This window comes from Sceloporus undulatus, chromosome 4 (assembly GCF_019175285.1).
Source record: "Sceloporus undulatus isolate JIND9_A2432 ecotype Alabama chromosome 4, SceUnd_v1.1, whole genome shotgun sequence".
In the NCBI taxonomy this organism is placed as follows: domain Eukaryota; kingdom Metazoa; phylum Chordata; class Lepidosauria; order Squamata; family Phrynosomatidae; genus Sceloporus; species Sceloporus undulatus.
In genome coordinates, this window is record NC_056525.1 from 154,876,253 (window position 1) to 154,899,919 (window position 23,667).

The 23,667-nt window shown below is 38.0% G+C and overlaps 1 protein-coding gene across 4 annotated transcripts in view; it reads right to left on the reverse strand.

The window, feature by feature from the left end:
- Window positions 1–23,667, reverse strand: part of CDH18 (cadherin 18) — a 586,652-nt gene that overhangs the window by 104,237 nt on the left and 458,748 nt on the right. For 2 of the 4 annotated variants that reach the window (XM_042465610.1, XM_042465611.1), the window contains 2 exons: window positions 22,067–22,234; window positions 7,045–7,232 (listed from right to left, as the gene is read on the reverse strand). In XM_042465610.1, the coding sequence (XP_042321544.1) occupies window positions 7,045–7,232; window positions 22,067–22,234 (356 nt within the window). Of the gene's footprint in view, window positions 1–7,044; window positions 7,233–22,056; window positions 22,235–23,667 lie in introns of those variants that run through there. The other 2 variants (XM_042465612.1, XM_042465614.1) reach the window with 2 other exon arrangements.

A 23,667-nucleotide genomic window follows, 5' to 3' on the forward strand; every position in this document is an offset into this window, starting at 1 on the left:
AGTGCTATTGATACATGATTGCCCTTCACACATTTCCAATAGTGCTAATAAATCACTATAGGCAAGCCATTGACTTTTTTTTATCGTCAATGAGATATTTCACTAGCATGACAATTCCATGATGTTACAAGGATAATAGGAGGATGTCATCGTGTGAAAATCTTTCCCCGATTGTGCAAAAATGATGGTAGTAATGCACTTCTCTAGTGTTTCTTACCCCAGTGTAATAATCTTCCTAAGCTCCAATTATTATATCACACTGACTGAGCAAAACAAACTTTTTTTTTTAAATGAAGATTTGGGAACCCTATTTAAAATCTCTCATCATTTATTTAATTTTAAGCAACTAACTACCTCTATTTCTTTCTGGTAGATTTCACAGACAAATTCTTCTTGAATTGTCAAATATCTTAGGACAATCGGTATACAAAAGTAGTATACTTTGTTCTCAAATAAAGTATATTAAGTCAGGAAAATCTTTCTTCTGCTGTTACAGCAAAAATCACTACAGAATGATATATCATATGTCACTGCTTCCGTGTGTGTGTGTGTGTGTGTGTGTGTGTAAGTGAAGAAAAGATGGCAATGCAGACTGTTGTACATTCTAATTATTTAAAGGGGACATAATAAACATTGATAAGTCTTGGACTGATGCACAATGCTCTTGAAATTAGAAGGAATTAGTATAAGACAATGAATTGATAACTAGAATTGTAGGTTCCTGGTGGCCCAGTTACAGCCACAGCACCTAAAAATCTGAATTGAAATCTAAGCTTAAAACCCTTAAGTGGTTTTAACCAAACCATGAACATTTCTACACCATTATTTCCAAATCATTATGGCTTTCTTTCCTCAATTACCCACATACAAATAGGTCACAGCCATAACATCTTGGTTTCATTAGAAAAGTACACTGATTTAAAAGTTAAAACAGTGTGTAAATAGTAGTAGTCTTAAACACACTTAAGGCCGTAGCACATGTTTCTCTATATGCAGACATGTGGTAAATGTTCCTCTACATGCATGTGAATCCATGATCACATGATTTGAGTTGTGCATACATCAAAACAACTGCCATTGCCATACTCATGCATTTCTGTGATCATGGAATTGGCTGCTGTGTTCACTTTGTTTGCCAATAACAACTGTCCATGTAGGAGTGTGCTCATGTACACAATCACACAGAAAAGGGGTAAGAATTGTGCAGCTTTCCTGATATTATTGGTCTGCAACTAACAGCTTCTGTAGTCACTGAGGAAGAAAGCTGGAAGTTGCAGTTCAGCAGTATCTGGAATCTATTTTTATTGATTACTGAATATATATAAAACACTGATGACACTTAAAACAACATTAAAACCACATCTATTCCTGCAGGCCCACCCACTCAATTTCAAAACATTACTTTTTAATTTGTATATTTTAAAGAATGTACTCGTATGAGCATATTTTAATGATTTTATAGTATCGTATTTTAACTGTTGGTTTTATGTGTCTTTTTAATTTGTGTTTTGTATTTTAATATACTGTACAATGCCTTGAGCCTTGAGGAGAGGTGGGAAAGAAATATATTTCTTGTTCTTGTTGTTATACAGCTAGTTTGATTATTAGCATTTTGAGGAGGGGATTCTTTATTCTTTTGTGAGAAATGTATCTTGGGAAATAATAAACGCTGTATACGATTTCATACATTTCAAGACAAACCATAACCAATATTTCAAAATTTGTTCTTTGATACACAAAAAATATGGATTTATTCTTATCATGAATCTTTTCATTCCAATAGTATATAATTAGAGACTGCCTTCCTACACACACACACACACACACACAGAAAGAGAGAGAGAGAGAGAGAGAGAGAGAGAGAGAGCAGAAATCTGAAGGCCTACAATTCCTACCCTGCCTTTTGTTGATGCTATATAAGAGAAGACTAGGAGAGGTCAGTACTTACAGAAAATATTATCTCAGTTTTGCCTATCAGGTGTCTCTGAGCAGCAGTAGACAAGACCTAGGGATGGGGGAATAGTGTTGCATTGGTCTATTCGATTTCTATTCCACTGAGTCAGCGCCCTATCCCTAGGTCTACAGAGTGTGTGTTTATTTGAAGGTGGCTGGCTGGCACAGATTAGGGAGACTTTTGGTGTATCATCCACTCCTCTGTTCAACAATCTCCTTTCCTGAGCTAGCCAGGATGGTCTCACAGTTGATGCAGGAATCCTTGTGGTTTTTCATGCTGGGGGACTTTACCATTCAAACTGTGACTGCCCTGTCAAGACCTCAAGTCTGCCATGACAATCATGAGTGTGTCTCAAATGTAAATGTCCTCATTTGTGTTGCTGGGCATACTCTATAGCCTTTTTTTCACCTGGGTTGGTTGGGATGATGTGACCTGGGAATGGAAGAGCTTTCTATTGTTATATTGTCATGGACAGATTACTTCTTCATCAGTTTTAGATTTGCTGGGACTCAAAGCCTCTACAGAAAGGTGGCTGATAGATTAAGATGGTCCATATTCACAAAAGGCTTATAAATTTGGGTGGATGCTTGATTGTTCTTGGAAAGCTTCCCACTGCTTTATCAAATCCCTGGTTGATCTCTGGAATGGGAAAATGTCCAAAGCAGAGGACACAATCACCCCTAAGCATCTCCTCTCATGGTGTGGTACTAAACCAGACACCCCCAAGGAGCTGGCAGCAAAGAAACAAATTAGATGATGACTAGAATACCTTTGGCAGAAAACTCACAGTGAGTCTGACAGAAAATGGACTAAAGTAAATTTGAAGTCAATTGCACTATGGTGGAGATATAAGGTTATCTATCTGTCTGTCTATCTATCTATCTATCTATCTATCTATCTATCTATCTATCTATCTATCTATCTATCTAAATATTGCTGTCACCATTCAATCTTCAAAGAGCCATCCAGAGGAGCTAGTTCAAGCAGTCAGGGCTCTGTTACAATCTGGTCCTCAGGGGAATTTAAGACACTCAGAAGATCACCGTGAAGAATTTGTCTGCCACTTTGCATGTAAAATTGCACAGATCCACTCAGACATGGATGCTAGAGAAGGCCCAGGCCCAGTGGATGTAAACCTGGCAAGACTCACTAGAAGACAGGACTCAATAAAATAAGGTAATAGTGATTTATAAGGTAGAAGGCAGTAGGAAAAGAGGAAGGCCACATTCTTGATGGATAGAGTCAATCAAAGAAGCCACAGCCCTGAAACTGCAAGACCTGAGCAGGGCTGTTGATGATGGGGGACTTGTAGGTTTCTTATTCATAACGTCACCATAAGTCAAAGTCGACTTGAAGGCAGCTAATAACAACAGATAATGATGATGATGATGATATTAGTCATTTGTAGATGCATGGCAGGGGTGCAATTTTTGTCACCTTCCAGATGTTGTTGAACTGCAACTGACTCTTCATGACTGGTTATGTTGGCTAGGGCTCCTGGAGACTCCACACAATTCCTACCCATGCCTTACACCTTCAAATCCTATTGACATTCTCAAAAAATTTCCATTCTTGCATAAGACATGAGAACCCCTATTATGTCCACTGTTCATATTAGAGGCTGCCCACATACAACAATAACAAATCTTAAATAACTGCTGGCAGGAAGTATTGGATATGCTAAAAGGACTGTTTCAGACCATTCATTTTGATTATTCTTACATGATACTCTGCACTCTTATGACATCAGCAGACAAACACTGATTAAAGTGCCTTGAGAAGTTTCTTCTGGTCATCCTGCATTAAAGAAACTATCCAATGTGATGTGAAGGTTTCAACCAGGGGCTCAAATGAACACCAGGTTTATATGCTTACTATTATGGAACCCCTGTAAGGTACTGAGTTTTCATACACACTCACACATGTAATGTAACTTACTGCATGAAGCATACATGTAAGGCCCATGATTCTCCTTAAAAGAAGAGGCAGATTGGGAGGATACTGAGGACCTGGAAACATGTACTTCTACCACACATTGCACATTATCTTACAGATATTATAGCCAGCACGGCTGGTTGAATTCTAGCCCCCAAAGTAGCTGTCCTAATATCTTTTTGCATGTGTTGTTTTCAGATCTTGTTTTATACTGGTAGTTCTCCCCTTATGGTGTATGGTCAAATATTAAGAGTTCCTTATTATTCATGTTCAAAGCTTCTCATCTAAAGACCAACTGTGAAGTCATTATGTAAAACAGATACAACAGGCAATAATTTTCAGATGACAACTTTACAGATCTTTCTTACCACCAAAAAGATTCCTCAGTAGAAGACTCAAGTAACCATGGAAGATAAATATCCCAAATCTTTCAATCTGTTTACTAATACTAATATACAATGACTTAGTGCAGTTGAAGATCTTAATAAATGGGAAAGCACTATCATTTAAAAAACACAAAGATTCATATAATATTTATCTCCAGATGTTACACTTTTCCAGTTCCCACACAAACTTAATGTTTTTAAATGAATTACTACAGGGAATATTGCCTCCTAATTGTCAGCAAACATTTATAAAAGTGTATGTATGTAAGAAATTTTGCTGACACTTTTAATCAAAGCCAACCCATTTCCTATAGAGGAATGTTTGTTTGTTTGTTTTGTGACAACCAAGTACTCAGGTAATATTTGAAGATGGCCTAATGGGCACTAAATTCAGTGAACCTTCTGCCAAGTTAAATGTGGTCATGGATAGTTCTATGAAACTACTGTACTCAAGTAGGAAAATTGACTGTGCTTGTCTTTTACAGGGCTGTGTCTTTCCTAGCCCATGACTCATCTTTCAATAGTCCCCTCCCCAAGTTTCTATGATTCCATGAACAGGAGTCAGTGCGATGCGGCAGCTAAAAAGGCCAATGCAATTCTAGGCTTCATCAATAGAAGTATAGTGTCTAGATCAAGGGAAGTAATAGTGCCAATGTATTCTGCTTTGATCAGGCCCCACTTTGAATACTATGTCCACTCTGGGCACCACAATTCAAAAAGGACATTGAGAAACTGGAACGTGTCCAAAGGAGAGCAACTAAAATGGTGAAGGGCCTGGAAATCATGTCCTATGAGCAACGACTTAGGGAGCTGGAGATGTTTAGCCTGGAGAAGAGAAGGTTAAGAGGTGAACCTGGAACAATGGATGCAAGCTACAGCATCATTAGGAGGAACTTCCTGACAGTAAGGGCTGTTTGACAGTGGAACACACTCTTTCCTTGGAGTGTAATGGAGTCTCCTTCCTTAGAGGTCTTTAAACAGAGGCTTGATGGCCATCTGTTGGGGATGCTTTGATTGAGATTTCCTGATGGCAGGGGGTTGGACTGGATGGCCCTTGGGGTCTCTTCAAATTCTATTATGCTAAGTGTTCTTCTCCCAGGTGGAAGAAAATGGGATGAGGAGGCTGCTGCCTCAGGCAGATGTTTGGGGGCAGTAAGTAAATATACCAATTTTCTCTTATTTTATTTTTTGCCCAGAAGAACAAATTATTTCAAATGTCCCCCACCATGGGTGAAATTTTGAGAGTTTTCATATATTCTAAATTTAATTTTTTAAAATATCATTTATTTATTTATTTTGCATCTTATAACCTTTTCATGAAAAAATATACATATAGAAAAATGAGGGGTGTTTGTGGGTTTATGCAGGGAGGGGGAATCCTTTCCACAAAGTGTATTGTTTTCTGTGCCAAACCTCAGGGATTGTGCAACACTCCCAAGTTGCTTTGGCACAAAATCAATTTAGCAGATCAGAGCAAACAATCTCCCTGCCAGGATCTCACTGATACCCTCATTAAGAATAAACGAAAAATATGAGGGCAATTATTTACATCCTGCAAATGTGATGGAGAATACAATTGTGTGTGTCATGCTGCCTGTGCTTTTCCTCCCTTTGCTAGCCTGTTACTCAGGGGGTAAAGCTTGTGTCTTATAGATGACCTCTGCATATAAGAGGAAAGCAATAATTTTGTCCTTGGCTCAGGAAGCATGATGTATCAGCCTGACCTCTTACTACTAGAAATGGAGGAAAATGAGAACTTGAAAGGTATGATTAGCAACAGTTATTAAAATGTTGATGGAAAATAAAGAGGGGAAAACAAAGGAAAATATTTTGAGAGGAATGAGGATGTAAAATATGTGATAAAGAATGGGATAGAATTTGGGAACAAAGACATTTGAATAATTTATTGGTACAGATTAAAGAAAATTATTTTAAATTGATATAGAAATGGTATTTGACACCAGTGAGATTACATAATATTGATAAGAATAATTCAAAAATTTTTGAAGAGGTTGTCAAGAAGTAGGGTCATATATGCATATGTGGTGGCAATGTAAATATGTACAAAAATTGGGAGGGGGGAGTGATAATAGAAATAGAAAGTATTTATTAATATAAAAATAGATAGAAGTCCAAATATAGTATTGTTATCATTATATAATTCAGAGAAATGGAAAAAAGAGGAAAAGATTTGATAACAAACTTGACTACAGCAGTGAGATTAATTATAGCAAGATGTTGGAAAACAAAAATAACTGTACAATTGGAGGAGTGGTGTAAAAAGGTATGGAAATTAGAGATTAATGATAAATTGACATGCAGGCTGAAAGTAAAAAGGGGAAAGAAGTGACTTTGATGGAATTTGGAAATAACTTTTTGAGAAAGTATTGAGAAAAGAAGATGGAAGATTACCTCCATGAGAGGAACTGAGGTTTTGGATGGAATATAAGGATGGAAATGGCTCCGGTGCAGGGGAACACTGAGGTGGGATATAAAAGATATTTAGATAAGTTGTAATAGAATGTAGAATGTGTGTGTGTGTGTATTATATAATATTCATTGTATGAATTTTAATTTTAATAAACAATAAATAAATAAATAATATTTTAAAAAAAGAAAGTCTTACTACTTAATGGGGGCAAGATCCCAGAACTAAGCTCATATATCAAGTATTTCCAGGTTTAGTTTGGCCCCCAGATGCGCACAGGGTTGCAGCCTCAGATGCTTTCAATCTTTCACACAGGAGCCTTTTGCAAAGGTTTTGCTTACCTTCTTCAAGGAAATAATTCCTTCCCGTGTTTCTTTGTCAGTTGATATGGAAAACACTCCAGATCCATCCCCATTTATAATGGAATATTTCATGTCTGCATTTGACCCAGTATCTGCATCATTAGCCTTGATTTTGCCTACTGCAGAGCCAACTTGTGCCGACTCAGGAACATACAGCTGATAATGTTCTGGAAAATATAATCAGACAACATTTCTAGGGATTCTGCTGTAGGAGGATTTCAAGTTGTCAGACAAGCCTTCTGACTAGGACATAGGATGATGACTGTGGTGAAACACACCGGATATTGTTTTACCAGTTTACAGTGCATATAGCCTGATTATGACTTTTTAAAAACCTGCTATCAGAATATAAAATATTGTTCACTATGATGATTAAAGTAACAAGATCATAAGAAAAATTCTGCTGAGTCCAAGTTTAACATCATTTTTAAATGGAAAGCCCACAAGCAAATGATAGCAACAGCAGCCCTGCTTTCTCTTGCAACTGCTGCTGATTATGAAGATTTCACATAGCTATCATAGACAGCAGTTTATCAGTAACTAAAATCTCCTCAAGTGAATCATTCTAATTCATTTTTGCTTCACTTTTGACCACCACTTGCTTTTGGGGTTCATCTCCCATTGTCCCTCACCACTTGCTGTGACAGCTGGGAACCTGAAAAATCTGGTTATTTTTAAAGATATTTAAGTTAGTAGCCATTGTCACATATTGTAGCAGTGAATTCCACAGATTCATCCTCAGTTGTATCTTAGTCCTAAAATATCAATTTCATTTTGTGACTCAGTGCACCTACACTGTAGAAATAATGCAGCTTGATGCCACTTTAAGTACTGTAGCTCTATCCTATGGAATCCTGGGATTGGCAGATTTACAAGGTCTTTATCCTTCTCTGCTAAAGAGTGCTAGTGTCTCACAAAACTACAAATCTGAGGATTCTCTAGGATGCAGCCATGATAGTGTCAAACTGTATTATTTCTCTAGTGTAGAGGCCCCCTGTGTTCTAGGGTTATAGAAGACTCAGCTAAGCCATTTAAAAGCACAGTGAACAAAATTTAAAATCAACATTAAGAAGATGGATCTTATTTTTCATATCTATTTGAAATGGTATAGCAGGTGTGTCTGTGCAGCTCTGGTAAAAATATATAGCACTTTTGTACTCTGTTCATTCTCTCCTCCCAAATGGTAAAGGAAACAAGGGCTGTAAATTTCTCAGAGTTAAAAGCTAAGCAATTTTAAAAGCCTGGAGTAAGTTTCCGTTTTCCCACATTTATGTGTCTCTCAACTGTGTGAAACTTTACTACTCAAATCTTTATAGCACTCAGCCAAACCAAATTATATCTTAAATGAACATTTGTGTGCTTCTTTAACTGACCCTATTGTAAGAAGAAACAAAGGCTTATTCATAGTCAAGGAGCTGTGGGAGAAAAAACGTGCAATTACATGGCAGAGGCAAGTGCAGTACAGATTAAATCACCACTTCACCATTTTGAAATGGTGATCCAGTGGACTGGGGGGAAATTTACACAATTATTACAGTCATGATAGAATTCAAAGATATAGCCTTGTTAGTCTGTAGAATCATTCTGTAGAGAGATCTTGTAGCACCTTTGGGAGTAACTGTAAGAAAGAAGTTGGCAGCATGAGCTTTCATAGACTTCAGTCTACTTCCTCAGATGCATTTAATGCTTCTTCTAAATGCATCTGAGGAAGTAAACTGAAGTCTATGAAAGTTCATGCTGCCAACGTCTTTCTTTCAGTTAGTCTCAAAGGTGCCACAAGATCTCCCTACATACACTAATTTTAAAATATATTATCTATAAGAAACAATTGAAAGATAATCCTAAGAAACAACTATTGAGATTATCACATTACCTTTGCCTTTAAGAAGATGGATCTTATCAAATTCACCCATTGCCGAGCAGTAGGTAGCCTGTATGCAAGATAAGCTTCTCTGGGCATATCTCACATTTTTTCATGAATAGGATTTTTCCATTCTTTAAAAGCTACAGCAGAAGACCAGTTTGCATATGGGCTGCCTGCTGCCTGATGATGAGTGAATGTGACAAGATCTTTCTTCTTAGACATCCCGCATCTATGCCAGGAGCAAAGGTAATGCAATAATCTTCAATGAGATCTCTGAACCAGAACAAAATCTCCATTTAATTAGAAGTCCATAGTAGCTAATCTTGATTTTAAAATAATACATTTATAATAACACGCATAAGAATCAAGCAATCTTATGTGCTTATGGCAATCTGAAATATTCACCTATGGATCCAGCTGTTCTTTCTCTCAGATAACTATCCTATGCATAAGTATGTGGGTAAAACTTCCCTAAATACAAGTTAATTTACTAACAGACAAAAATTCACTGGAACAAATGTGAGCATCACGCCATATGTCATTTTTAGCATTTCTCTGTTTCCCAGATTTTACGTAAGCATAATTGAATCAGTGAATAACACAGTCCTTCTCAGGTTGCATCAAGAATTATGGGACCTGTAGTTTTGTATAATATTCAGCCTTCTCTGTGAGAGAGCTCTGGTGCCACAAAAAACTACAAATCCCAGGATTCCATACAATGGAGCCATTGATGCTGCAGTGTGGATGAAGCCTCAGTCTCAGATAAAAGATGCTGACTAGCATAAAACTGTAGCATCATAGAATCACAGAGTTGGAAGAATTTCCAAATATTTAAGCAGAAAATCAGTTGGAATGGGTCATAGAACAAACCAAACCTGAACTCCCACTAGAAATGAAGATGACTAAACTGAGGCTATCATACTCTGGCCATATCATGAGACAATGTGACTCAATGGAAAAGATGAAAATCCCAGGTAAACTGGAAGACAGTAGAAAAGAGTTGCTGCAGGTAATAATAATAATAATAATAATAATAATAATAATAATAATAATATTTATTTATATGCCGCCCAATCACTGGGAATCCGGGCGGCTTACAACAGAGGAGATAATACAGTAGACGGTTCCCTGTCCTCAGGCTTACAATCTAAAAAGACACAACACAAAAGGAGAAGGGAATGGTGATGGGGAAGGGGATCAGGTCCAGCATTCTTCTCTCCCTCCCTGGACCAAGGCAGATGGACTGGAGGGAGGGCTCTGCTTCTTCAGGCTAGCCCTGGTGGAGCTGGGCCTGCCTGGTCAACTCCCTCATAGGCCAGAGGATGGCAGTTATGGAGGGAGGAGTCTCTTCTTCCAGGCCAGCCCTGATGGAGCTGGGCCTGCCTGGTCAACTCCCTCATAGGCCAGAGGATGGCAGTTATGGAGGGAGGAGTCTCTTCTTCCAGGCTAGCCCTGATGGAGTTGGGCCTGCCTGGTCAACTCCCTCATAGGCCAGAGGATGGCAGTTATGGAGGGAGGTGTCTCTTCTTCCAGGCTAGCCCTGATGGAGCTGGGCCTGCCTGGTCAACTCCCTCATGGCCAGAGAATGGCAGTTATGGAGGGAGAAAGTCTCTTTCTTCCAGGCTAGCCCTGGTGGAGCTGGGCCTGCCTGGTCAGCTCCCTTGCAGGCTGGAAGATGACAGTTATGGAGGGAGGAGTCTAAGTTATGAAGGTAGATAGGTGCAATAATGGAACCTACAACTCTCAGTCTGCAAGATCTAAGGAAAACAGCAGGTGGCCAGGGCTCTTCGATGTCTCTTATTCATAAGGTCACCTATAAATGAGAGACCTCCAAGAGGCCAAGATGGTTATTAGATGATCGATGGTTATTTGACAGCAAATAACAACAAAAATCAATTGCATACAAGAAATAATAACTCGATTTCCAGTATTTTATCAACTGAGCATTTTTTCCCATAAAGGACCCACTGACCAGATAGGAAAACCATGCTTAATTTATTAAATGGTGAAGTCACTTCAAATATCTTAAGAAAATACTGGACAATATATGAAATATATATGAAAGAGTAATGAAAGAGAAAACATGTCCAGCAGTTTGGGAAATAACGGCCTTTCATTTCTTTCTGAAAATGCATCTTGTTTTGCTTTTTCTTCTATGGGTTCATTGATTATTCCTCTTAAATGGTAGGCAAAAATGAAAATGCACTTGTTTTCAACTTTTCTCTTTTTCAGTGTATTCCTATCTCAAAATTATGTGATGATGTAAAACTTACATCTAAAATTACTTCTAAGCCAGAAAACATCACCCTTCAGATATGTAGCGGTACTAGACAAAATACAGCAGGAGGGAAATTACTGGTCAAATCTCCATTTAAGCTGGATAAGCCTCCATGACATAAAAGTACTAATTATTTTAAAACTCTGATCTGAGTTTTCTAGATTTTTTCCCCATTTTGCTAGATGTAGCTGGCTTAAAGCTTATGCTTGAATATGAATACTGTGGCCTTCTGCTGACTTTTTTTTGGGGGGGGGGTCTATTGACTCTTGGCCTACTTTGTTTACACAGGTTGCAGGAACGAAGGATTTTTTACTTCCCTCTACAAAAGCTTTCAGCAAGGTTCCATGAAACCCATCCTTACCTCTCCTCTTCCATGATTTGTTACCAGGTGGTTAGGGATGTGGCTGGTGGCTTCCATGTCAGTGGGATGGTGAACACACACTGGATTTTAGACTACATTTCAAAGGAGCTATCCAAGACGCATGTGAAATGCCCCCTCCACCCAATGGGCTCTTTTACCATTAAGACCCTTCCCTACATTCCTCCCTAAATTTAGGCCTGAAGGGGACTATAATATTGGAGAAACAGATATATGCATTGTTGCGTTAACTTTGGTAATGTATAACTGATTCTATTCAGAGATAGATGTAGAAAAGAAATAGTAAAGGTTTATTATACAGTGGAGCCTTGCCTTACATGGGGATCCATTTTGGACCCCACTGCATAAGGCAAATTCCACCTATGCTTGAGCCCCATTCGGTATAATGGGGTTCGTGCTTGTGGCGGGGCATCACATGCATGCCATTCATCAGATTGCCATACAGGAAGCCGTGTATGGTGCGCCCGCGTATGGAACAGCCACACTGCATAACAAATAAGTTAAACATTATCATTATGCTCCATAGATAATGTAATATAACCTCTTAAACACAACAACAGTTACCCCTGAACCCTTTCCACATTCTCAGCTCCCATTAAATCTAAGTCTCTATGATGATCTCATCTATTCCTAGCACTAAACATCTCTCTCTTCCCAACTGACCCTACCTCTAACTGTTCCTCAAGATTTAACTCCATCCTTATCTCTCTCCATCCCATGTCCATACCTACCTGGGCTTATCTAACAGTTTAACAGACAAGTGTTTAGTTTTATATATTCTTTCCCCATAACCCCTGACCCTGCAAATGATTGGATGGCTTTACTTAAGCAGAGAAACCAAGAACAGTGTCCTCCAAACAGGTTGAACAGCTTAGATAGCTCATTTAAAGTTTGGACTAAAAGCCAGCATTATCCCACTGATATAGGAACGACCAGCTGCCACTGTACTAGCTTACTCTTGTGAGAGTTGATATATGCTACAACCACTGCTGAACTTCAGAGCACAGAACAGTTTAGACTGCATCCTAAGACAATTTGTCTCCTTAACAGTGTTCCTCCCCTTCTCAATTTCACAGACCGCCTGTCTTCTCATTTGCGATCACATAATATTCATTCAGCAACTGCTCACATAAAAAAATAATTACGGAGGCTCCAGTTACGACTCCACAGTTAAGTCTGTGGTTAGCTGTGCACTTAAAATAGGAAATAGACTTCATTGCTATGCATAAAGAATACAGCACTTATTCTTTCAAGGTTCAATTTAGCAAAGCATTTAACCGAATGGCTATCACTTAAGACTATGCTTATTAAAAGAAGGCAAATACTTGAGAATTACACTTCCTTGACAAAAACCTGTAAATGAGGCTTCTGAACACAGGCTTTAGCTCCCGAGAATGTATAAGTAGTCCCTTGAATGAGTTTATTAGAATACATCAAAAGCTGTTGTCTTTTTACTTTTAAAAAGATATATAATATAACATTATGTGTGGTTCTTAGGGTAGGACTTAGGGTAGGGAATGCTCTTAAGACACCAATATCACAGGTATGAACTACTGAAAATAAAAGTAGCAAATTGTAAGGGAAAGAAGCACCATATCAACTGTTTTCACTTCAGAAGTTTGTAATTTTTCAGACATCCTGCACTTTGGACTATGCAGAAAGATATGAAAGAGCAAAATTAGATCTCCAGGTGTTCCATTTTGGATTTTTGTCCAGGGCAATAAAAATGTTAGAGGTGAAAGAAGAAAGATCCAACATTTTTAAAATCAAATGGTTGGGCATTTTATAAACAACCTTAGCAACAACCATTCATCTTTCCTAACAGTTATAATAAGATCATCTATTCAAGACAGTTATACATAGTGCAGTATCTGTTCAAACAAGTAGTTTTGTATGTTAAATGTGCATAACTAATGCAAAATGCAGTTTTCTTATGCATCACCATCTTGCCCTGTCAGCACTGTTCCAATGATCCAGCTACTGAATGAGCTTAATGCCATGAGAAAGGAATCCCTTATTATGTAAAAGTATACACTCAAGAATAACAGCATACTCTTAACATCTGATGTCACATCACTTTTAGCCAACATACCTGATAATGATGGCATTCAGGCTTACCTACCATAATTTTACTTTTTACAAAACAAAACAAAACAAAACAAACCCAGCATTATTATCAAATGGAAGGCACAGCAATGGGTATTCCTCATGCATGGTTTCATCATATAATAATTAATTTATGGGGGAACTAGAGCAAGCCATTCTTCTTGAATCCAAAAATAAACCATTTGCATGGTGCAAATACACTAATGACACCTTTGCCATATAGACTAGTGGCACATGAAGTTGCGAATAGTTTAAAAATTGCATCATCTCTGTTCATTTCACTATTAAATTCACTCACAAGAACCTTCTTGAAGATCCACAATCTTCTTGGATGGTCTTCAAAACATCAGACATAACAAGAATGTTATTGAACTGTTTTGTAAACCATTTAATGCTCAGATGTGTTTGAACTAGTATTTTCATATTTTCAAAACCAGTATTTTAAAAAGCAACAGCCAAAGAAGGAAAGGCGGGGAGGTAAAAAAGAGAATATAGCAGCACCTTTAAAACTAACTTGTTTTTGTTGTTGTTTTGTTTTGTGTGAGCTTCCATGGATATAAACCCACTTCTTCAGTTGTAGTAGAGATTGATGAAGTGGGTTTATAACAATGAAAGTTCATGCAAAAATAATAAAAATAATTTAAAAAACAGTCTTAAAAGTGCTGCTACATTCCTATGCTTGCCTCCTCCTCCCATACTTCTTTTCATATTACTACTAATTAACATGGCTACTTCTTTGAAATATCACATACAGTTTGTCAATCAAAATTAAAAATATATACAACTGTGATACTAGTTACCAACATAGAATCCAAAAAGTAAAACATCACCTGCTTTGAAGAGGATATCCATGTCTTATCACTCAATGCAGTATCAAGCACCCAAATTCACTAGAGACTAACCCCTACAAAAAGGAGCAATAAAATATAGGGATAGTTGTGTAGCTTGTGTTAAATTTCCACCCATCATCTCCCAATTATCACTCAGTAATTAATGAAAGGTACCCTTTGATAGCTAAGCCACCATATCTTGCTAAAGCTATTAACAAACCTCATATAGCAGCTTTCCATCAGTCAGCTATTTTAAAGAAGCTTTTAGTGAGAACTGAAATAAAAATATGAATTGAATATCCTGGATGCCAAGACTGTGCACCAAGTGTTGCATCACTTGTGCATATCTGCATAAAACAACTGCTTTTAACAGCAAAAGCATTGATAATATCTGCAAGATAAAAAAAATCTGCAATTCCACCAATGCTATATGTGTGATTCTATGCACAAATTTCAGGAAGCATAAATTAGTAATCAGTATCCCCAAAGAAGGAACATGTTGCAAAACAGTTCATTTTTCGGGGGGGGGGGGCATGGCTATATTTCTAACAGACCGTCCTGATGATCCAACCATGCTTGAGAAGAGACAAGACCTCTGGATTTAGACTTGATACCTTAACATTGTATAGTATTAATTTAAGGCACAATGCTACTCTTACTTCCAGCATTATCCTTTGAATTCCATAACTAGACCCTTGAGATTCTATAACTGGCACTTGATGCACTGTTTGTTCATCACTTCCATTCCAATGTACAGAACCAAGGAAGGCAGAAGCAAAAAAGCTTGATACCTTTTCAAAATACCTGGTTTCAATCATGCTATTAGTCCTCCTCCAGTTTTCTAACCCTATGTTATTTGACACTTCAGATGAAGACATCTTGTAATCCAACACATATGGAGAGCACTAGGTTGAGGATGAGTGCTGCAGAAGTAGTAAGCTGGCAAAGATGCATGTGTTCCTAGCAAATAAACTTAGAACAGGCAAATTAGAGCACACTGATTTCTTCCATATCCAAGTCATTCCTGACCTATATAATCTATGGGTTTTTTTTAGTGGTAAAAACAATGAGATGAAATTCATTCTCAATTCTACCTGTCAAATTCAGTCGATAACAACTGCTGCAACATATTGCAACTGTGTGCCATACAGATATTTAACATGATGAGCCTCGCAGAAAGGTGGTAGCCACCATGGTGCATTGGTTTCAACACTGGACTAAGACTCTTAAGACCAGGATTCAAATCCTCATTTGGCCACAGAAACACACTGGGTGACCTTGGCTGAGATGCATATTCTCTGTCTCTGAAAACTGATGTGTTTCTCTTCATTTCACTCATGTGGGGAGAGTTGATGGTGTTGTTGACCATTTGTGCACTTGTGTGTTGGAATCATGGCCACCTGGCCCCTCTGCCCATCTCCACACCTGCACAAAGACTACACTCCATTGTGATAGATTATTCTTTCTCACTTGAACCAGAGCAATTGGGTATTTATTTTGTTCCACAGTTAAGCTCCAGAGCACGGTTTGGGTCCTTTACTCTCCATTTTGGCCATGAGAATCATCTGCACAGGTGAGTTCCAAAATGGGGTGGAATCATTTCTTTCAGCCCATGCAAACAACCCGATGGTAAATGGGAAATGATTTTTCATGCCCTCTTATAGACTCTTACTCCTATCATCAAGATATATCCCTACCTGTAATCCAATTAATAGACAATTTAATAATACTTGCAAAATTTGAAAGAATTATATATGAACATAATTTACAAATGGACTTATATTCAGATATTTGGTCTGTTTTATGAGTCATGTATTCTCTTTCTTATCTCTTTATTCCTTATTGCTGTAATAACATCATGATATATAACTGAGCATCTTACAATGTCGTTTTACTTTGCATAGTTAATAATGTTTTTAATAATAATAATAATAACAATAAAAACATCCACAATATTTTTCATAAAGTATGTCATGTTCATCTTAATATACTCTTCATGATGTCATCAAACCTGGGCTCTTTTTTTAAAAAAAATAGCTAATGAATGGCATATGGTTTCCTTCAACAGTTTGTGTGAAATGTATCAGCTTTTAGCATGAACAACTGAAACATTAAAATATTATATTTCATACCCATATTCCTATCTATATTTAGTGTTTGATCAAACATAGCAGTAACCATACTGGCCATTGTCTGTGTTTAGCTGTGTAGCAAAAGATAAAGCTAAGAAATCCATGCCTACTATAAGGTAAGACAACAAATCCCCTCTTCCAGTTCAAGGTGAAAAATGCATGAAACCAATCATGTTATTTTAGATCAATTACAGTACACATATAATGATGACAAATGAAATAACCAACAGTTTGCTGCCTTTTCACAATATTGTGACTTCTGCCTGAAGTGAATGACACACCTTACCAAATGGCTGGGCTTGCACAAACAGCCAAAATGATTTGAAAATGAGAGGAAATGTCCACTCCCAAAACTTTCTTCTGTCAGACTCTAGTCAACATATGCACACCATCAACACATGTGGAGTAGAATCAGTAAAATACCATCCAGTCCTCTAAGGCTTGCACTTTCTAATACTCTGTTTCTCTTCAAATGTTGTGATTGTTTTACTCTTCAGTGAATAAGCACCTTAGCCTCAAGTGCACTTGCCAGGGAAGGTCACTCTCATTATTGCTGTGAAGGAGGCAGGGATCTGGAGAGATTTTCTTCCTATATCACATGTGCCACAAAAAGCAGAAAATATAAATATCTTTTCTATTACCCCACCCTTGATATGCTCTATCATATAAATCTATCATTTGCACCCTTAGATCTAAATTCAATTTTTACTCCCAAGTAAAGAAGAAATATGACATGGATGAGATTTGCATAAGTGTTGATTTATTATTCAGCAAAAGGTTCAACTAGTCTGTTATAGTTCCAACTTGCAACTGGATTTAGGCCTTAAATTGCACTTCCAGGTGCAATACAAAGTGTTGGTTATTACCTTTAAAACCCTACATGACTTGGGCCTGAGTTATTTAAGGGAACACCTCTCCCTACACAATCTGCTCGAGTGCCTGGTACTCTCAGAACATCAGGGAAGAAACTATTGGAACATACGAAAACTAGATTAACTACAACTTCCCATAAAGCATTTACAGCCATGGCCCCTAAATTATAGAAGAATTTACCGGAAGAGATCCATCTCATTACCACCTTAGAAGCCTTTAAAAAGACACTCAGGACAGATCTCTTCTGGCGGGCCTACCCACCTGAACTTTTACAGTCAGCCCTTCTTATACACTGATTTTTTATACACAGATTCAAGCATACATAGTTTGAAAATTTTCAAAAAAAGTATAAATTTCAAATATCAAACCTTGATTTTCCATTTCTTTAAATAAAGGACACCATTTTACTATGTCATTATATTTAACGGGACTTGAGCATACATGAATTTTGTTATACACAGGGGATCTTGGAAACAAACCCCAGCGTATAACAAGGGTCCACTGTATAGCTGATTTTATGGAACATTCGCACTCTGACTTGACAGCATGGAAAATTGACGATGATTTGGCCTTTTAGTGATTGGTAGTAATATTACTGTTGTTGTAATGATTGTACTTTTAGATAATATTGTATTTCGTATTGTATTGTTGTTTTTATTCTCTGCTGTAATCCCACCTCGATCCGCAGTGAAAGGCGAGAAATACAAATAAAATTTATTATTATTATTATTATTATTGCCCAGCTCTTCAGCCAAAAGGCTATCAGAGCAGCTTACAAATTGTTAGACATTTCCCTGCCCTCTCTCTCTGCACCTCTCCCATGGTGATGCTAAGGTCATGCAATAATAATAATAATAATTGGCAAGGAGAGTGCACATTCTCCCAGCCTCAGAGGCAGGACATGACAAATCTCTCTCTCCAGCTCTCTCAAGGTGATGCTAAGGCAAACCTACACACACACACACACAGATAGATAGATAGATAGATAGATAGATAGATAGATAGATAGATACAGATATATATAGATATATATGGCAAGGAGAGTTCAAAATATCCATGAATAAGAGAATGTGATGTATCCAAAAATGGGGTTGGATGAGATGATCCAATGCTAAGATTTCACCCTTCTTCTCTTCTGTGAGAATTTGAATGGCAGAGCATGGCATAAAGGGCAGAAGGCCTCCCCTTTTGTTCTCTTTTGTTTTTCAAAGCAAAGCTGTGAGTGAGCAAAGTTAGGGGGGAATCACCCTAACAAAGGAAATAGCCTCTGGTAAAACCCAGGATGAATGGTAGCTTTTCTTACGCAAAATACCCAAATCCTGGCCATCCAATTGTCAGCTGAAAGTTTCTTCTCTTCTCTTAATTTGGAAATGATTAAAAATCAAAATTCTTACTCATGATCGAGAAGTGATCAGAATTTCTTCTCTATAAAATGCTTTCGAAATTTTTGAATTAGAGATATTTCTACTAATTTTCAAATTTTGGAGAATATTCTTTACATCCCTAATCATATTGTAAACACATGTTGGATAATGGAGCACAAAGGATTTCAGAAGAAAAACAGACTGTGCTTTATAGAGTATAGCAAAGCCTTTCATTCTGTAGATCATGTAAAACTATGTTATCATGCATAAAGAAATGGTTATACCACATTTGATTGTCTCCATGTGTAATCTGTACAGTGGGTCGTTGTTATCCACTGCGGTTGGGTTTCAGGATCCCCAGTGGATAACAAAATCCATGGATGCTCGAGTCCCATTAAATATAATGGTAGCAAAATGGTGTCCCTTATTGCTTCTCGGAGCCCATTGGCCCATTGAGAAGGTTTTGCTGGCTTCTCATTGGAGAGACTAGTTGTTTTAAAAAAAAACGGCACGCTTTCACGTGGCCGTTAGACAGGGAGGGGGCAGGACTAAGCCTATTTAAGGCTCTCCCGCCCTTGGTCTCCCTGTCAGTTTGAAAGAGCTGGCCCACCCTCCCATCTCGACGACAGTGTAAGATTCATTCTGGTTGCTTCGGGGCCGGGTAGGAATTTTTGCCCTTCTTTTCCTAAGGGTTTTTTGCCTACCCTACACTGTTGGATGGGGAGTTGGCCAATTGGCTTAGGGTGTGGCCATAAATAGGCTTTATGCGTAGGCGAGGGGTGATAGTCGGTTCAGTGAGCACCTCTGCACCCTCCTAAAGGGTGAAAGTGGGTCTCTGGAACGGAGATTTACGTCTTGAGACTAAACACAAAGGGAAAGAGGCTTGCCTTGGGGCTGGCTTGAGATTTAAACCCTCATTTAAGTCTTGAGAGTTAAGTGGGGGAGTCTTGAGTTGGCCTTCCTGATTAGGGCCGGTCAGGGAGCAATCCAAAGTATGGATTGCCTATGGGGCTCAGGTGTTTTCGCCCTTTTGGAAGCTGAGGAATTGGTCTTCTCCCCCCTGGGCTTGCAGTTCTCAAGAAATAAAGTTAAATAGGTTGAATTTTTATAAAGTTGCCCATTTTATAACCCAGTTCTCTGTGTCTGGTCTCGTTATTTAATGAGTGGGTCAGCAAATAAAATGGAAAATCAAAGTTTACTATTTGGAATTTATAATTTTTTTGAATATTATCAATCCATGGATACTTGAATAAAAAAAAAGTCCGTGGATAAGGAGGGACGACTGTATTCAAGGGAAAAGCCCTAAGGTAAGTTTATATGTGAACACTAAAAAAAATCAGAAACAAAAAAACAAAAAAATGGCCACAGATGATTAATATAACTTTAAAGTAGATGATTAAGACATTGAAATAGTTCATAATATACCTATAAAGCCCTAAATGGCTTGGGCCCAGAGTACTTGGAGGACCGCCTCTCCCCATACAATCCGCCCCGCACTGTCAGGTCAGGTGGGGAAAAACTTTTGAGAGTTCCTAAGATGAGATACGTAGGGATTGCGCAAAGGGCTTTCTCTGCGGTGGCCCCGCAGTCTTGGAACTCTCTCCCTGATGAGCTCCGCTCAGCCCCCTCCCTGGAGTCATTTAAGAAAGATCTCAAGACTCACTTATTCCGCCAAGCCTTCCCCCACATGTCCTGACTGTCATCTTCTCCTGTGTATTGTGTGTTATTTAGATTGTTTATTGATTTTAACTTCCCATCAACATTAGGTATGAATGATGGATTTTTAATGATGTATTTTATTATACGGTTTAATATGGGGTATTTTCATGGTTTAATTTTTATCTGTAATTTTGTTTTGTGCTGTATTGTATTTCATTATTATCTTATAAACCGTCGTGATCGAAGGAATGGCGGTATATAAATAACATCTCATTCATTCATTCATTCATTCATAATTCTCCATTCCTTGACTCAGTCATTAATCTGAAGAGAGACTGCAGTCAAGAAATCAGAAGAAGACTAGGACTTGGAAGGGCAGCTATGAAGGGACTAAACAAAATCTTGAAATGTAAAGCTATATCTGTGCATACTAAAGATAGGATTGTCCATGTCATTGTATTTCCAGTTTCTATGCATTATTAAAGGTGGACAGTGAAGAATGTTGATGGGAAGACCACCAACTCATAGATGTTCTCCAAGATCTATGAATATTGTGGACTGCTAAAAAAGAAATAAATGGGTCCTAGAACAAATCAGGCCTGAACTCTCCTTAGAAGTCAGGATGTTTAAATGGATGCTATATTATTTTGGCTGTATCATGAGAAGGCATCACTCACTAGAAAATATAAGGTAGAGGGAAATAGAAAAGAGGATGACTGCATTCCAGATGGATGGACTCATTCAAGGAAGCTATCGTTTTGTGTCTACAAGATTTGAGTAGGGCTGTTGATAGGGTTTCTCATTGGAGGTTTCTCATTCACGAGGTTGCCATAGGTTCAAGTTCACTTGACAGCAGTCAACAACTGAGATCTATATTTGAAGATCTCAGGCTGCTTAAAACAAAATCACTTTAAAATAATATATATATTTTTAAAAAAATAAAACACTAAAAAAGTATCAAATCACCTACCGTTTAAAAACCAGAAAATTTAAAATTAGTCAAAACTATTTAAAAGTTTTCTGTAACCAGATGGGAAGACATGGGGGTGGGTGCCACTTCTCCCTGCAAATTGGTGCTGACTCACTTTTCAGTGCAGCTTCCAGATCTGTTCTTTCTAGCACACATATACAGGTCCTTACATGCAAGCCCTACTGATTTTTCAGATTAACTACATGTAATTGGGTGTCTTTTTGCAAAAGAAGAAAATATTGATTATAATGAGAAGGTGAACCTTTGGGTGGAGGAATTGTCCACTGGACCACAGCTCCCATCCTCACTCACCTTTGACTGTCTAGAAACAATGGGAGACACAATCCACTGACACCTGAAGGTTCAAACAAAAACTGCATCTGTTGTATTGGGAAGAGAAGATACAGCCCAGCTTTCCCAAAATCTCTCTTGAGGATTCATATTAAATTTTACATTTCACAATATCCCTCAGACATTATGATAACTATTAAATAAACAAAACTTATTTACTGGGAAAGAAATAAATCAGATCAAACCTTTACATACTCTGAGGGAACCTGGGGGGGTTGTCGTTGACATCGGTGAGTGTTATATTTACAGTGGTTGATCCTGACAGCCCTCCAACTTGTCCAGCCATATCTTTGGCTTGAATGACAACCGAGTAATGTTCCCTGGCTTCTCGGTCCATGTTATGCAAGGCTGTCCTGATGACTCCTGTGATGTTACCAAAAAAAGGGTGGCGTGGGGTAGGAGAAGAAGATAGAAAAGAAACATTAGTTTCAGCTTCTTTAAAAAGGTTATAAAGGGGCAGGCTACCCACACAGTTGTTCTTATCAACAAAATGAGACACAAAACCAATTCAAATTTCCAGGAATCCATATTCAGTTGAATTTCTGGCTTACGTTCAACTAATTTTCATTCACTAGTGTGCCATAGCTGTTTCAGGATGTTAGGAAAAGGAAATAAGAAAATATAGTATATAAAATACTGCAGAGAAACATCAGATAGATGGTATTGTTTTCAACATCATATGGAGCAGCATTGATTAGTTTGCCAGCTTGCTGGAGGATATGTTGAAATTAAAAACATTCCTGTTAAAAAGCAGTGTACCTATAAATGATTTATCCAACCCATAAAAAGGAAATGCACAGCCAAAATATGATAATTGCTTCAGTTGCAGATCAGGTGAATTATTAATGAATGTAGTATCTTGCCTATATATGTGGCCTAAACTATATTTGATTTAAGAATTTGAAAATAGTTTGCTTTCTATTAAAATATGGGTGCATTTTTGTGAATGAGTTTGTTAGACCATTAAAATATGTGATTCATACATATGATTTTATTAGAAAGAATCACATTCCATTGGCTGCAGTGCTAGGTCACTTCAGCCAGAAACCTGTTGGGTCCACTAGTTTAGTTAGAAAAGCAAGAGCCAAATGGAAATCAAGAATGTTATGGGAGCAGTAGCATATAGGAAAGAGTAATGAAGTCACTGGAGACAATGGAAGGTAGTAGGAACTGGCACTGAGGTAGATGTTTCCAAATGCTTGGCTTCTGGAGTCAAGGCACTCTGGAACAGAGGTTTGTCTAAGCCACCCTCCCAGAATGCCTTAGTTCTGAGGAACACCCCACTCTATGAGCTATTTGCAATCTGGGATTAGCCTGCAAAATAGTCACTTTTTTGTATGATTGTGTTGTTCTCTGCACAGAAAGTCATGTTTACTGCACAGAATATTACATTTTTTGTGTCAAAAGCCCACTTTCTGCCCAGAAAATAATACCCTCCCCCCTTTGATGACAACCTTTCCAGTTGCAGGTGCACCACCCAAGCAGCCCCTTATATCTCCTTTCAGGCAGTGGAGCAGATGGAATCAGTGCTGGTTCACAAGCTGCTGGCTCAATTCTTAAGGAACCGGGAGTCTGTTCCTGCAGTTATGTGGATGGTCCCTCTCGGCAGGCATCAGGCAGACAGTACATGGAGAAGAGAGGCCAAAGGAGTGGATAATGGAACAGCTCCCTCTCTCCAACTGGAGCAGTAATGGTGATGCTTTTCCCCCCCAGGTGTGCTGACTTCCTTAGGCCACCCAAGCAGCCTAATAATAATAATAATAATAATAATAATAATAATAATAATAATAATAATA